A 14,953-nucleotide genomic window follows, 5' to 3' on the forward strand; every position below is an offset into this window, starting at 1 on the left:
CTGGAGTGCAGGAGGGAGACCTTAGGATAAGCTTGGGCAAGCAGTTAGCTTAGGAGGATGTTCGAGCTTCCCCAGGGAGATGTGCCAAAGTACACCCTCCACCCACCCCAACACTTGAAGATTTGGACATATTCCCAAGGTGGACAAGCCAGATCTCTTGGAGAAGGCAGGGGCTGACCACAGCTAAAAGCACACATACAATGAACACAGTGCCCCATTCTTCATGTTTCTCTCATGCGACTGGACCACATTCAGCATCCACTCCCGACTCTTCTCTACCCTCCACCAGAGGAAAGGAGTGCATGACTGGTACATGTGGGAAGGAGACTGACTGCAGAGAACAAGAATTCCTTTTGTCTGTGCCATCCAAGCTGGTAGGCAGGAGGCCTGCCAGCCTGGCCCAAAATTGCCTGCAACTCCGCCTTCAGCTCCAGCATCGACCCAGGCTTTGTCAGTGGTGATGATGATGCATTTGGCCTCTGTCCACTGACATCTTGTCCTAATTTACTGTGAGCTTAAAACCTGGGTGAGGAAGAATGAGCTATTATCAGACCATCCTTATCCTGAGAAGGCCCAAGGCACATCAGAATCTGTGAGGAAAGACAGATGTCATCTGAAAAAGCTTCTCACACCAATATAACACACATAGCAAGAACAAGCAAGCAGAGCTGGAGAAGGCTGAGGATAGAACCAGAATACCAGCATTTAAGTGGAGGGCAAAAGGGGATTTGTTTCTGACGGGCAGAGGAAACAGAATCACAGTGCCAAGCATGCTAACCAGAGGCTACAGTCTTAACCAAGATGGTCTGTGTGTGTAGGAAACAAAAGTCTTCCTCATTCATACAGATAACACAGGGCAGAGAAATGGCCTAGGCTCTTTCTTAGAACTCTTTCTATCCAAGGTCCAAGAACCTGAGGCTCAACCAAGTTAGCAGTGACCTTCCAAGGGAGGACACTGAGTAGCTAAATGAAACTTTAGGACACTTACAGTCCTCCTCTGTCCCTTGAGCAGAGACACTCAGAGTATGATGATGGATTAGCAATGCACTATGATGTCTTCCTGGTCATATGATGTAACTTTAGTCTCTCGTTATTATAATACTTAATAAAAACTTCATGTCTACTACTTTCTTATCACAAGCAACACCAATACTTTTATCAATCTCTCCATTTGGGTGTCTGACCTAGGAGCGAGTAGGAGCAAGGGGTGTTTCTTGCCCTGGCCAAGGTCTCAGGCCACCCTACTCCCTGGGGCTGAGCCGCCAGCTTCTCACCACCCTCTAGACGACAGATGTGCTGCCTGCTGTGCTGCCCCAGGCCCTCTGCCTCTTCTGACAATAATATTAATTAGAAGCGTTTTCCCTGATTACAGAAATAAGAAATTTGCTTTAGAAAACTGAAAAAATATAGGGGCCGGCCCAGTGGCGCACTGCTACAGTGCGCCACTTGGGAGTGTGGCGGCGCTCCCGCCGAGGGTTCGGATCCCACATACAGACCGGTTCCCGCTCACTGGCTGAGAGAGGTGTGGGCGCAACATCGAAGGTTGCGATCCCGTTGCCGGTCCCGGTCTGGTACGGGCACAACACTGAGGGTTGCGATCCGTTGCCGGACACGAAAAAAGGCAAAAAGGAAAAAAAAACTGAGGCACAGAAAAAAAAGACTTAAAAATTTTTTTTTAAAACCAACAGAGCTTTGATATTACNAAAAAAGACAAAAAGGAAAAAAAAAAAAAAAAAGAAAACTGAAAAAATATAGTAAAGTATAAAATAAATAAAAATTACTTATTCAGCAACCTCACTTCTAAAAACCTATACTATGGCAAGATACCATCCATTACAATAGCCACTAGCCACATATGCCTACTTAAATGTCCATTAATTAAAGTGAAATAAAATTTAAAACTTAGTAAAGTGCTCAGGAGCCATATGTGGCTAGAGCCTACCACAGAGGACAGGACAGATGAAGTCACTTCATCACCACAGAAGGTTCTGTGCCACTGGGCAGGGCAGGGCTGCTACAGAAACAGTCACAGGAGCAGACGTCCCATGCAGCACTGTACAGCAAAAACTGAATGCAGCAAAAGGAGAGAACAGTTAAATAAGTGGTCACATTTACTAGACATACAAATAATAAAAATATGAGGCAGACATATGAACAAACAGAAAGAAGACTCTGATATGTTAAATTTAAAAGTATACTGCAAAACAAGATATGCATTTTAACATCATATATATATGTAGATACTTATGTAATCTCTAAAGACACTGAAAAATATGCACAAGGATGTATCAAACTGTTAGTGGCAGTAGAAAAAAAGAGGAATTGGAGAGAGAAATGGGAATTTTCACTTTCATTTAATTTACTTCTAAACTTTTTTGTTGCAACCAGCATATATTAATTACTCCTGTATTAAAAAAAGAGAAAGAGATTTTTAAAAGCGGCCTACTTTTAGAAAGACGGTTTACCAGTAAGCCCAGAGGATATGACAGTCTACTCAATTCTTTTTGAAACTGATACTTCCACTCTTTGGTTACTTTGAGTGGAACCAAAAATACTTTTCTGAAGGCAGGAGGAGCCACAGCCGCATGCTCCTCCAGCTCTGGCCTCCTGTCAACTCTCGTCCCTGCCCTGTTTCCTCCACTTACACTCTTCCCTCTGTCTTCCACTGCTCACTCTTTCTCATACCTTTACAAACCTACCAAGATGATACTGCCCTCTCACAACGCAATAGGAAGGAGGGTCTCAGCAGATGTGCTTCTCCCCAGCAGAACAAAGCACTGTTCTGCCCTCAGCCTGATCCATGGGAGCAGTAAGAATGAGGGAAACGAACTGGAAAGGACGGGCAGCAGCACAGACATTTTAGACACCACTTTAAACACAAATCCTATCTATGAAAGTAAGTCTCAGAACAAACCACATCAAATATAAGACCACCTCTAGCATGTCAGATGAGCAATTATGTTCCAAATGTGATGGGTTTATTTTATTTTACTCTGATGCAAAACCAAAGATTCCACTACAGCACAGAGACCAATATATTAAAAGGTCATGAAAAAGGTGTGGGACATGCAGGACGTGATGTACAACTGGAGGGTCGGGTTGTTTCCTTTAACATGACACTACATTGTTGCTGAGGAACACACTTAAATTAACACTGCAGAACTGAACTGAAATGTGGCACAAACATGACAACTTCCAGGCATGCCTTCAAGTACCTCCCTTAGGATGGACCTGCAATCTCTAGACTTCAGTGTGGGGAGGATTACAATTCTTTGGAAGAATAAAAAGTTCACACTTTTGAAATTTCACAAAAGAATTTTAAGGCTAAAACAGTGGGTTCATTTCTCTTCACTTCCAGGGACAAACCTGATGCTTTACTCAAAACCACATTAAGCTTCCAGTTCAAATCCCAACCCAACTTTGTGGCCTCCTGCATTGAAGTTCTTTCCATCAATTAAAGCTGATAAGGTCAGTTTGACTCCTGGTCGAAGGGTCTGAGTATAACCCAGTCCAATCAGGCTGGCATTACTTACTTTAGCAGATAGAGAAGTTCTACAGTCCAGCTTGTATTTAGCAGCAATGCCAAAACGGGTGTTGTTACTGCCAGCAGTCCAAGCAAGGTTTATTGACGTTTCAATCTTCTCATTCACCTTCTGGTAGATAGAACCTCCAAATTCAGTGCCATCATTCACATGAGTGTGCAGCTGGAAGTCTGCAGCCTTGTAACCCAGGGCAAAATTATTCTGTGACAGTTTGGATTTGGCCGTGTCAAAACTCATCTGATATCCTGCAAGCCAACCTTCAAAGGCCAACACAGCCCAACCATAGATGGTTGGTTCTGCAAAATCTATATCAACGTTACTGCCAAGACTGAAACAATCCCTTCTATAGGAGGCCTTCAATTTCCCACTCTTCTTTCCTGTATTCGGTACAAATATGGTATCAAGAGTCAGTTTCAACCCTTCAGCCAACTTATTCTCCCAAGAGATTTTTGTCCCAAGAGTATTGTCTGTGTTCCATTTTTGGGTGAAGGTAAGTTTCCCTCCTGCACAAGAAGAAGAGAGCACGGAAAGATGGAAAATATTCACGCCCGGCGGCCTCTCAGGGTGGTCAGTGGTCTGACTGCTGCTTCCAGGATCCCTCACAAAGGCGAGCGCACCGGTCATCCCTATATAGGATCCGAACCCGCGGCGGGAGCGCTACTGCGCTCCCAGCACTGCATTCTCCCGAGTGCACCACAGGCTCGGCCCTCCAGCAAGTTTTTAAAAAACACTGTGCAGCCAAATACTCCTGTGTACTGAATTCTTTGAGACGCCAGTATATAACATCCGACAGTGGTTACAGCATGAACTCTGGTGTCAGAAAAACAGATCTGGGTTCAAATCTTGGCACTACCATTTACTATGTGACCTTGAGCTAGTTACCTGACCTTTCTATGCCTCGGTTTGCTCACTTGTAAAATAGGGATAAGGATAACACTATTCACCACTGAGTAGTTGTGAGAATTAAATGAGATAATACATGTAAAGCCCTTGGCATAGTACCTAAAATTGAAGAGCTCAATTAGTGTTATTATTAAAAAGAATTATTAATAGCAACAGGAATAGTAATCCAATCCCATGAATTTGCAGATAAGAAAATTCTGAGGCCAAAGAGATAAAAGGACTTGACAAGGTCAGACAACAGCTAAATATAGGAGGAGCTAGGACTAGATCCCACATTTCCCAACTACAGGTATAATACTCTTTTTGTTGCACAAAAGAGCTAGCTCATTAAAGAGAATAAAGAACATGCAATCTACAACCATATACCAACATTCATTTACAACTCAGATGAAAACATAAGGGCAGATCCAATCTGGCAGCACATTCACATTCTTACAGATAGAGAAGTTCTACAGTCCAGCTTGTATTTAGCAGCAATGCCAAAACGGGTGTTGTTACTGCCAGCAGTCCAAGCAAGGTTTATTGACGTTTCAATCTTCTCATTCACCTTCTGGTAGATAGAACCTCCAAATTCAGTGCCATCATTCCTATTTTCATAGTGTAAGAAAAAGTCATATTTAGTTTGTACCACTATTACGAATAAGGAAACAAATTCTAAGACTATCGAAACAAGGATCCCATTTTGTAAAACTACAGACTTCAGCAAATGTCTAGGATAAATGAGTACTGAACAAGGAACTAAATCCAGTTATGCAATTTATAACCACCTAATTAAAATGCAGTAACACTTGATTCATTTATTTGGCTTTTCCACATTACGTAAATTTCTTAAGACAATTCAATTACACACAAAGGCAGACACCTCAGGTAAATATAATCTACAGGTCTCCTTGGGACTTTCATAGAATTTAGAAACTTCAAAGTAGAGTTCAGTAAAGATTCTGCAAAAATAGATACAGACGGAAAGAGATAGAAGTACAAGAATAAAGCCAATTCTAGATTTCATTTAAAACACAATCCTAGAGTTAGAAAGCACTCTCCCTACAATACCTAGGGAACACTGCTCCACAGAAGTACCTAAATTATTGCTTCAAAGCATCCCAGAAGTTAGTCTTTGAGTTTTCATGGTTTTCCTGATAACACTGTTTGATAAATTTCGTTTCATCAATTTTAATACTTGTGTCTATACCACTAACTTTATTTTAGCCGTCATAAGTGAATTAGAATATCTAGCAGAGAGCAATCTGCAACACTTCAAAAACACATAGCTCCGGCCGGCCCAGTGGTGCACTGCTACAGTGCGCCACTTGGGAGCGTGGCGGCGCTCCCGCCGAGGGTTCGGATCCCACGTGCAGACTGGTTCCCGCTCACTGGCTGAGCGAGGTGCGGACACAACACCGAGGGTTGCGATCCCGTTGCCGGTCCGGTACGGGCGCGACACTGAGGGTTGCGATCCGTTGCCGGACACAAAAAAAGGAAAAAAAAAAAAAAAAAACACATAGCTCACCCTTTGCTTTTTCTTCCTGGTATAGCAGCAGTTTCCAGTAGGCCAAGACATAAAATACAATTTAAAGTTCAGATTCATTTGGACAACAGGGTGCAGCCTACATAACTGACTCCCAGGAATGCTTTGGGGACTCCTGTTACATCTGAATGTGATAAGTGTGGCTGGTTCCAACCAGGGATACCTGAAAACCTCCAGAGAATTACTGGGGATGCTCTAGGATGCTCAAATCAATTTGGTGGTTTTCTTGGTGATCCAAACAGACCTGCTTCCAGATACTGCCAAGATGAGTGGGGCACCAGAGAAAGCAGACACATCTCCTAAAGATCCCTTTTACCAAGAGGTAAACCATGCTCTGGGCTCTCTCCAACCCAGTGGTTCTTCTACAAATTTTACAGCTTTCTGAAGTTTGGGGTAAAGGCTGAGAGGCCAGTAACTACCAGCAGCACAGCACCATGCATGAAGTGCACTAGCCTCCTGGCAATGTTCTGCTGACTATGAGAACAGCACAAGGTTGTCCACCAAGGAATACTACATGCAAGTGCCAGTACTTCTAATCTTCTTCTCATGCTAATGGCCACCACATTTTTTAATGACTGCACTGACACTGAAGAAGAAATGAATTATAAACACTCACACATGAGTGTGCAGCTGGAAGTCTGCAGCCTTGTAACCCAGGGCAAAATTATTCTGTGAGAGTTTGGATTTGGCCGTGTCAAAACTCATCTGATATCCTGCAAGCCAACCTTCAAAGGCCAGCACAGCCCAACCATAGATGGTTGGTCCTGCAAAATCTATATCAACGTTACTGCCAAGACTGAAACAATCCCTTCTATAGGAGGCCTTCAATTTCCCACTCTTCTTTCTGTAAAAAACAAACAAAGAAATAAAAACAACACAATGTAAACAACGTGAGTTTCTACTACTGTCCAGGAATCTTTAGGGTAAGATCCTCTCTTTCCCCCAAAGTAAATATTATTTTGGTAGATGGCATACATTTGGTAAAAATGTTTCAAATGACCTAGCTCTACAAATATAATTTTGTTAGGATTAGAAGTGCATATATTATTATCTATTCCTCACTGTAAATTCAAATGTTAGGGTACTTCATAATTTCATAAAGGCATGAACAAAAACACAAGGAGGAATAAGATATTTCAGTAACAAATTAATAATCTGAAGATGTATGTATACAGACATATGAGAAATCAAATCTCTTTAAATGTTGCCAAATGCCAAATGCCACAGAAAGTAACACCCAACACACGTTATTAACCTACCATGGAGAGAAGTGTACATTTTTGAAGCACAATACTGAAAACACAAAATTAATTCTTAATAGTCTTTATCCTATTCCAATCAAGCCTCTTACAAGAATATTTGTCATTTACATAACAAAGTGTGTGGCAGGAAGGACACACTTGTTGTTACAGCTGATAAGAAATGCCAATTTGCATTGATATTATTTATCATTATTATCTGTCCTTCAGATAGCATGGACCCATGTTAGGCAGATAGGAAATGACACAATCCCCATTTTCATATGAGGAAACTGAGGCCGAGAAGTTGGAGGATTTAAAGAGGCTAAGGAATCAAGTTGGTAGCAATGTTCTAGAAATTAACTTCTCAGCAGAATACCACCCCTTCCATAATCTTCAGAATAGCTTAAAATATATCTGTGGTCTCAAGACTCGTCAAGCTCCTAAACTTTTTATACCCTTTGTAATAAATTTATAAATTTTTGTGGTGTTGTAACTCTAAGGTCAAGGGTTCGGATCCCCATATCGGCCAGCCACCAAAAAAAAAAAAAAAATCCTAAATTTTTGTTCATCTGTTGAATTTTCAAATCAAAATTTTATCCTGCCTCAAGGGGGTCTTCCTCTATCCTCACCACATACACAGGCCTCTTGTATTCCAAACAGCAACCTCCTAACTTCTTCCTGCCTCAAACTTTTCATTGCATCTCCTTATTCTAAAGCTCTCTATCCCTTCAAACTCCAAAAACATTTCAGAAAATAGGATTTGGATAATTACCCTGTATTCGGTACAAATATGGTATCAAGAGTCAGTTTCAACCCTTCAGCCAACTGAAAAATAAAGATTTAAAATGGACAATTAGTAATTTTCAATTCTTTATTCAACTCAAGAAACTAATTCTAAAGTTTCCTCTTCCTTTGTCTAGTGTTGAATATACTAATTATCCTGACTTGAGCAGCACATATTGCACAAAGGTATTGATAGTCAACCGCACAGATATGTACAATCAACTATGTTACAATTTAAAAAAAAAGAAAAGCTTCCTCTTCCTCTTTAATGAAAAAAGAAGTCATTAAAAAAGCCAAATATTAAATTACATAATAAATTACCTCCCTATCCTCTCCCGTCCCCTCCCTCCTCTCCCCTCACCCCTAGCCTTCATCCTGGTTCTCCCACCAAAAAATGGGTTCAAATGTATAGGTCAAATCATATTACAGCAAATAACATAAATTACAGTACAAAAACAACAGAATTATAAGACAACAAAATAATCTTGATATTTCTTGAAATTATTATAATGAGATAACAAGCCCACCTAAGTAATTTACTCAGCTATACATGTATAATATCTATATATGGTAATGAGCATATAGACATAACTCAAAAAACAGTGCCCTGTACATAGTAGGCACTTCACAAATATTGCTAATACATTTTTTTCCTTGAAAACATCAGAGATTTGTCAAAACACTTTTCTGCGGAGCCAATTTTGCAATAATTACAAAACTAAATTACTACGAATAGTTTGTTCTACCCAGGAGAGGCTCAGCTGTATAACAGAATAAAGAGAAATGGTCAGAACAAAGATGTAATGTGATCATTTAGAATACTCACAAACAAAGGCTTATTTTCTGGAAACATTAAGACATACCAAAAAAGGCCACAAATATAAAAATCTTGTTCAGATTATATTTGGAGTTTGTTCATCATTCAGTCAGCAAGGTAAATCAAACCTAAAGAAAAAAAAACTTCTAGTGCTTTCTCTTACCTTATTCTCCCAAGAGATTTCTGTCCCAAGAGTATTGTCTGTGTTCCATTTTTGGGTGAAGGTAAGTCCATAGTTACAGATCTTATATTTGGTCTCTAGGTTGCCTGATGCTTTTCCTGTATCAGTGTAAGCATGACCAGACGTAGAAAATTCCTGGTAATCAAGGAAAAATAATTACTTTAAAACTAGCTCATCAACTAGAAAATATTCATTTCAGAAAGTAATGTTCAATGCACCTCAAACAAATACAATTTACTTTTTACCACAGCCCTACTCTACAGCAACTCATTTCCACTTTTCTTCTATCTTTCCAATCTCTAAATATTTTAACCAGTTTTAGATCTTTCCATTACTCCACTGCTCTTCACTGGTATTTTTTGTTCCATATGCTCTCTTATTAATTGGGAATCTTAAATTCTTTCCTTAAAAAAGAAATATCTTTACTGAAAGTAAATGCCTTTACTAAAAAGACAAAAATATTGAATCTTAAACATTTTACTTTCATGACTGAAAAAGATGATCAATTCTCTAAGATACCTTTCATATTATTAGTTAATTTAAGGATTCTTAAAAATCCCAAAACACTATCCCTTACCCCCCTTTAATAGGGTCAACACTTTATTACTTTTTAAAAACATTAAAAAAAATTTTATTGTGGTAAAATAGACTTAACATAAAATTTACCATTTTAACAGTTTTTAAGTGTACAGCGAAGTGGTATTGAGTACATTCACATTGCTTTTGTCCACAAAACTATCTGTAAAACTTTCAACATAAACAATCTCAATATTTGAAAGTATCTACCCATTTTTCACAATAAAATAGAATGCTGTAATTTATCCCTCTTTCCCCCTTCTCCATCCTGTCTACCTTTTAAAGTGCTTTCTCAAATAGCTATTATAAATGCTTTAATATATATCCTCCTTCCTAGTTAAGTATCCTTTCAGTCATATGACAATAAGCAATTAGAAAAAGATCTCCATCTAAGGGGAAGCAGTCAACACCTGTCACTGACAATCTATGAACGGTCAAGAAAAAAACATTCTGATTGGCCCTGTTTTTAAGGAGCATTTCTGAAATACTGCCAACAGTAATGAAGTGCTGCCAACCCTGACCAGTTCTCTTTCACCACCTGCAATACAAATCCTCCCTTTCACAAATACCCTGCTTCCTAACTCTAGTCCTACAGGCAGATGAAACTGGGAAACTATGATCTGTTTATCAACACCACACAGAAAGCTTCAAAGAGAATAACATGCTGCACATTAAAGACATGGCCTTAGTAAAAAAAAAAAAGAAAAAGAAAAAGGATTAAACATTAGTCATGTTTAACAGTTCCCATAATTCTTTAATGTGGCAGTCATTTTCTTTTAGTAGATCCAACTATCCAATGTTTTACTTTTTACATTTACCTTTTACAACCTTGACAAGTATAGCAAATGTAAATCTTAATTTTGGTGTTAGGGAAACTTTATGCACAAAATTAAGGCAAACAAGTAGTCTACATTTCTTCCTTGTTATCGTCATCATATCTAAGTGTGAAGCTCCATCAAAAATCTAAAATAGGCTGGCCGGTTAGCTCACTTGGTTAGATTATGGCCTTCTAACACTAGGGTCATGGGTTCAGATCCCCGTACCAGCCAGCAACCAAAAAAAAAAAAGCTAAAATACTAGAGATACAAGAGGCTGGCCAGTTAGCTCAGTTGATTAGAGCATGGTGATGATTAACACTAAGGTCCCAGGTCCAATCCCTGTTCCAGCCAGCCACCAAAAAATAAATTAAATAAAATACTAGAGGTACAAATCTGAAAGAGAAGGCTAAAAATGCTGTAAAGTTGAGTTCCAGGCTTACAATTGCTTCAGTTTTTGTTTAATTTCATAATTAGGTCAAAACAAGTGTAAAGTACATTTATAACATGCATATAATATCCACAGCTCTACACTAAATGTTAGTAAACAATAAAACAAACAAAAATGTTAAATAGATGGCAGATGATAAAAATATCAAGATACACTTTAAGAAATTTGGAACAATGAATAAAATTTATCCTAAATCAATACCAGAGACCAAAAGCAGGCACAGAAACTAGCACACAAATAAGCTTTTTTTCCTTACCATCTGAATATTACCACAACGCAGCAGCATGAAAGGGAGACAAAAAATTTAGTTGATGATTTTTGTAACACAAACCTAACTTGAGCGAATTCTGAAACCTCCTCAATATGAGTATAGTGATTTTTCTATTTTAACAGAACCATATATAGAATAAGCCCATCTCAGTAAGGTAGGTACACATATATTTATTTACACTAGAGAAATCTAAGGAAAGAATGATGGTGACAAACCAGGACTATACAGAGTACAAGGCAAAGTACTGTAAGAATTCCACATGCCTTTTGTTCTTCTATTTAAATCATAACCAGACATAAAATTTGCACAGGTCTGAATGGGTAAATACCAAAAAAACATGTGGCCAATGAGAAGAAATCAGAGAATTAAATGAATGAAAAGTGAATCCACTTGTTGAGATTTACTGAATAAAAGCTCTGGTTAATGATGCTTTGAAAGTATGACAACATATCTTTTACTATATTCTTAACTAACAGTAAAAAAGACTTTATGAACACCAGTTAAAAACTGTAGAATAATATTTTAAATGCATACATGTAGAAATACATTTTATTTCTACACTTTGTTTCAACTAATCATAAAGGGGACAGAGACTAAATTTACTTTTATAAAAAGGCAGTAAAATTTACATGAACCTATTATAATGGAAATAAAGTTTTTAATACCCATATACACACTCATGAAAGTATAAGATATGACATGGGTCAGAAAATATATATTCCCTATCTTCTGAGAGTAAGACACAGAATAATCATTATGACAAAGGGTCTAGACAAAAATTCAACCTGGTGGTCTACGGGTTTTACAGGACGAAGTTTCACATAACTAAACAATGATCTTTAAACGGGTTCCTTTAACTTAATCATGCTATTAATATATAATTTTAATATATTAAAAATATCTTAGGTACTCACCACTCCACTACAAGACTTGGTTTTCAGATCTATTTTGACCATGCCAAACCCTAGACACACACACACACACACAAAAACAAAGTAATGTACAAAATGTGACTGACATTCACTCTACTTTATGCAACTCAGAAATTATGAAATAGTCCATATGTTCCATATGGAAAATACATAATACTCTCATTAGGCAAGAGTTCCACAAGAAACTAAATTACAATGAAATAAGCCCCTAAAAATGAATAAAGACATAACTTTTAAATTTGTTAAAGAAAAAATGCATGAAAGAAATATGCACTATTCCAAGTTATCAAAATTACTAGAAAAATATGCCAATATACATACCAGCTTAAAATATACATTTAACATTACAACCTAATAAGAAAAAAAATCAAATGTGTACAGCACAAAAATTTAAACTTTAAAGATTAAACTTTAAAACACAAAAGTTAATGTGTATATGGGAATCCAAGAATATATGTTACTCCAAAGAAGTCACAAATTGTGTCTTCACTTTCATAAAACAATGCCATTATTTGGAGGGGGGAAAAGTACCCCCTACTTTAACTGTCCCCAAGGCTAGCCAAAAGAGGCACAAATATTATAGATTTATGTGATTTTATGTTACAGATAATATTAAATATGTATATGCATGTATATATGTATATAATTGCTTTTAATGCTTGTAAGGGACTCTACCTCTAAAGAAGGACGTCTAATAGCCTGTTAATAGTTACCCCTTATGTCTCATGAAGCAGATTAACGTAGACTTACCCATATTTTACCAGCACAGCATCTTGCACACAGTAAGCACTCAACACTAACCCTTACCCAAAATTGGAAATTTACTATAGCATACTTACCATATCCTTTGTTGAAGACATCCTTGGCAGCCTTTCCTAGGTCACAGTAAGTCGGTGCGTTACACATAGCTTATAAAGAAAAATGGGGATAAAGGAATAAAAATAACCGTTTGGTATTTATTCACCCATAGTTCTTCCACTGTTCATCCTGTGGGAAGAGGTATATGAGTACAGCTTTCTCTTTCTTTGCATCATTTATGCTTATACTCTATGCACTCAAAGTTAAGAGAAGGAGGCATTCTGCTCCTTTAAAAAGAGTTTTCCAGAACACTGGAGAATAAAGGCTTTTCCCACGAGATTCACAGTGGTCATCTTTCTGATTGCATTTCAAAGAAAAGAAAGTTCTCGCAAGCTGAAGGAGATGCTTTGAAACTGAACTTATTGTTTTCTTCTAATGCAAAAATTACCTTAGAAAAATCTTCTCTGGACTGTTATAAAGCCAAACAGCTGTATAAAGCAACAAAGTAAAATTTTTAAGGAACTATAAGAATAGATGCAATCAAAATCCTCAAGGGTTAACATTCTGCTACTCTAAAATTCAGTTCCTAAAATAAGACTTCCCATATTAACTGAGAAATCGTTATAAAGCCAAACAGCTGTATAAAGCAACAAAGTAAAATTTTTAAGGAACTATAAGAATAAGATGCAATCAAAATCCTCAAGGGTTAACATTCTGCTACTCTAAAATTCAGTTCCTAAAATAAGACTTCCCATATTAACTGAGAAATCTGCTCCTTCTCAAAGCTTTCCTTAACATGCTATAACTGTACCCATTAACCAGAAATAGGACAGATTCCACCTGCAGTAGCCCGCTTGCTAAAAAAAAAACTGATGTAAACTCTGAAGTAAAAGCCTTCAGAATCCCAAAGCGCTCTGACTTTTCGCCTTGCCTACTCATGATTAACCCAACTTTTCTAATTCCACTACGGCCCTCACATCAAATTCACAGAAGCTATGAACACTGCTGAATACACCATTCCTTGCCCTCTTTGTACAGCGTGGAATCTTTACCTGCAGCAGGTTCTGTTGTGTCCTTACTGCAGACTCAAAAGCCATAACTAACCAATTATAGAACCACTTTAAGCAGTCCCATTAGCCCAACTACTATACCAGAAAAATCCAGAGTACCAGTTAGCCCTCGCAATTACTATGCCTGATCTACACATTCAAACTAATATTGACTTATATTCAGCCCAACTCTTAGTCCAGACTTCTGCTAAGTTTCTGCCTATACCATCACACCTGAACATACACTTCTGATGCACTTTTTAACTGGGAATTCACTTAAAATTTGTTCCTTAACGTAAACCTGTCAAATATGACAGACACCATGATATAAATTTAAGGGGAAAGAGTATTGTATAAAAACTATATATGAAGTTAAGAAAGAGTAGTATAAATGTACTGACTTCATGACATAATAGAAGTTTGCTATGAACTACAAGGTTTCATAGTTCACTTCCACAGCAATTACTTTACAATTCAATTTCTTGTACTCAAATTATCGAAGCTAGATTTTTTACATATTCCCAATTCCAATTTGATATCATTACTCTTTATGATCCAAATTGACGCTGGTATCTGTTGAAATTATGCCAGAAGTCTATAATTTGGGAGTATATAAATACAGGTAATACATACTCAAACAGAAATGTTGAAGCTTTACAATCTGGTTTTTCACAATGACAAGAGAAAAGACATACTTAAATGTTCCGAAACACCATATATACGTCTGGAGACTAATTAAAGGCCTTTTAGCATTTTGTTTTCTAATTTTTCAAAACAGTACCAGATGCTACGCAGAAGTCGTGTGGCTCGTTTAGTTTAACGGACATCACTTCTGCCTAGTTCGAGCTCACTTTCTCAGGCCCAGGAGTCTGCTGGGAAATGCACTGCTGGGGTGATCAAGCAAAAATCGAGGGCACGCAGGGGCTGCACGTTACTCAAGAGGAGAGCTGTAGTCGCACGGCCGACGGCTCTACGAAATGCACTTGTTTGCAGACACACGAGCACCACGCACCGAGGCGCTAACTGGGCGGTACTAACGTGAGAGTCGGCGGCGAGCCCCTGCTGTCGC

The 14,953-nt window shown here is 38.1% G+C and overlaps 1 protein-coding gene and 1 pseudogene across 3 annotated transcripts; both read right to left on the minus strand.

Moving 5' to 3' along the window:
- Positions 1–2,335: 2,335 nt before the first annotated feature.
- Positions 2,336–4,166, minus strand: LOC103589272 (annotated as a pseudogene). Its single transcript, XR_550383.1, has one exon. The product of XR_550383.1 is annotated as a voltage-dependent anion-selective channel protein 3 pseudogene (transcript).
- A 635-nt stretch (positions 4,167–4,801) lies between these two features.
- On the minus strand, positions 4,802–14,711 carry LOC103589264 (voltage-dependent anion-selective channel protein 3). Of its 2 annotated transcripts, XM_008571203.1 has the most exons (8): positions 14,666–14,711; positions 12,877–12,945; positions 12,020–12,069; positions 11,091–11,093; positions 8,975–9,127; positions 7,984–8,036; positions 6,587–6,814; positions 4,802–5,032 (listed from the first exon to the last, which is right to left on the minus strand). In XM_008571203.1, exons 1-8 carry the CDS (start codon positions 14,709–14,711, stop codon positions 4,870–4,872), a joined length of 765 nt encoding a protein of 254 aa, XP_008569425.1. In that variant the 3' UTR covers positions 4,802–4,869. The 2 variants fall into 2 exon arrangements, with proteins under 2 accessions (XP_008569425.1, XP_008569426.1); XM_008571204.1 differs by lacking the exon at positions 11,091–11,093.
- Between the last annotated feature and the right edge of the window lie 242 nt (positions 14,712–14,953).

This window comes from Galeopterus variegatus, unplaced genomic scaffold (assembly GCF_000696425.1).
Source record: "Galeopterus variegatus unplaced genomic scaffold, G_variegatus-3.0.2 Scaffold666, whole genome shotgun sequence".
Taxonomy (NCBI): domain Eukaryota; kingdom Metazoa; phylum Chordata; class Mammalia; order Dermoptera; family Cynocephalidae; genus Galeopterus; species Galeopterus variegatus.

Bases quoted from the DNA above. Each gene is read 5' to 3' on its own strand.
- LOC103589264 (XM_008571203.1), bottom strand. From the start codon at position 14,711: ATGTCCGTTAAACTAAACGAGCCACACGACTTCTGCGTAGCATCTG. The intron at 12,946-14,665 runs GTACTGTTTTGA...TTTCTTTATAAG, and splicing joins CGACTTCTGCGTAGCATCTG to CTATGTGTAACGCACCGACT. The intron at 6,815-7,983 runs GTAATTATCCAA...TGTTTTTTACAG, and splicing joins ATATTTGTACCGAATACAGG to AAAGAAGAGTGGGAAATTGA.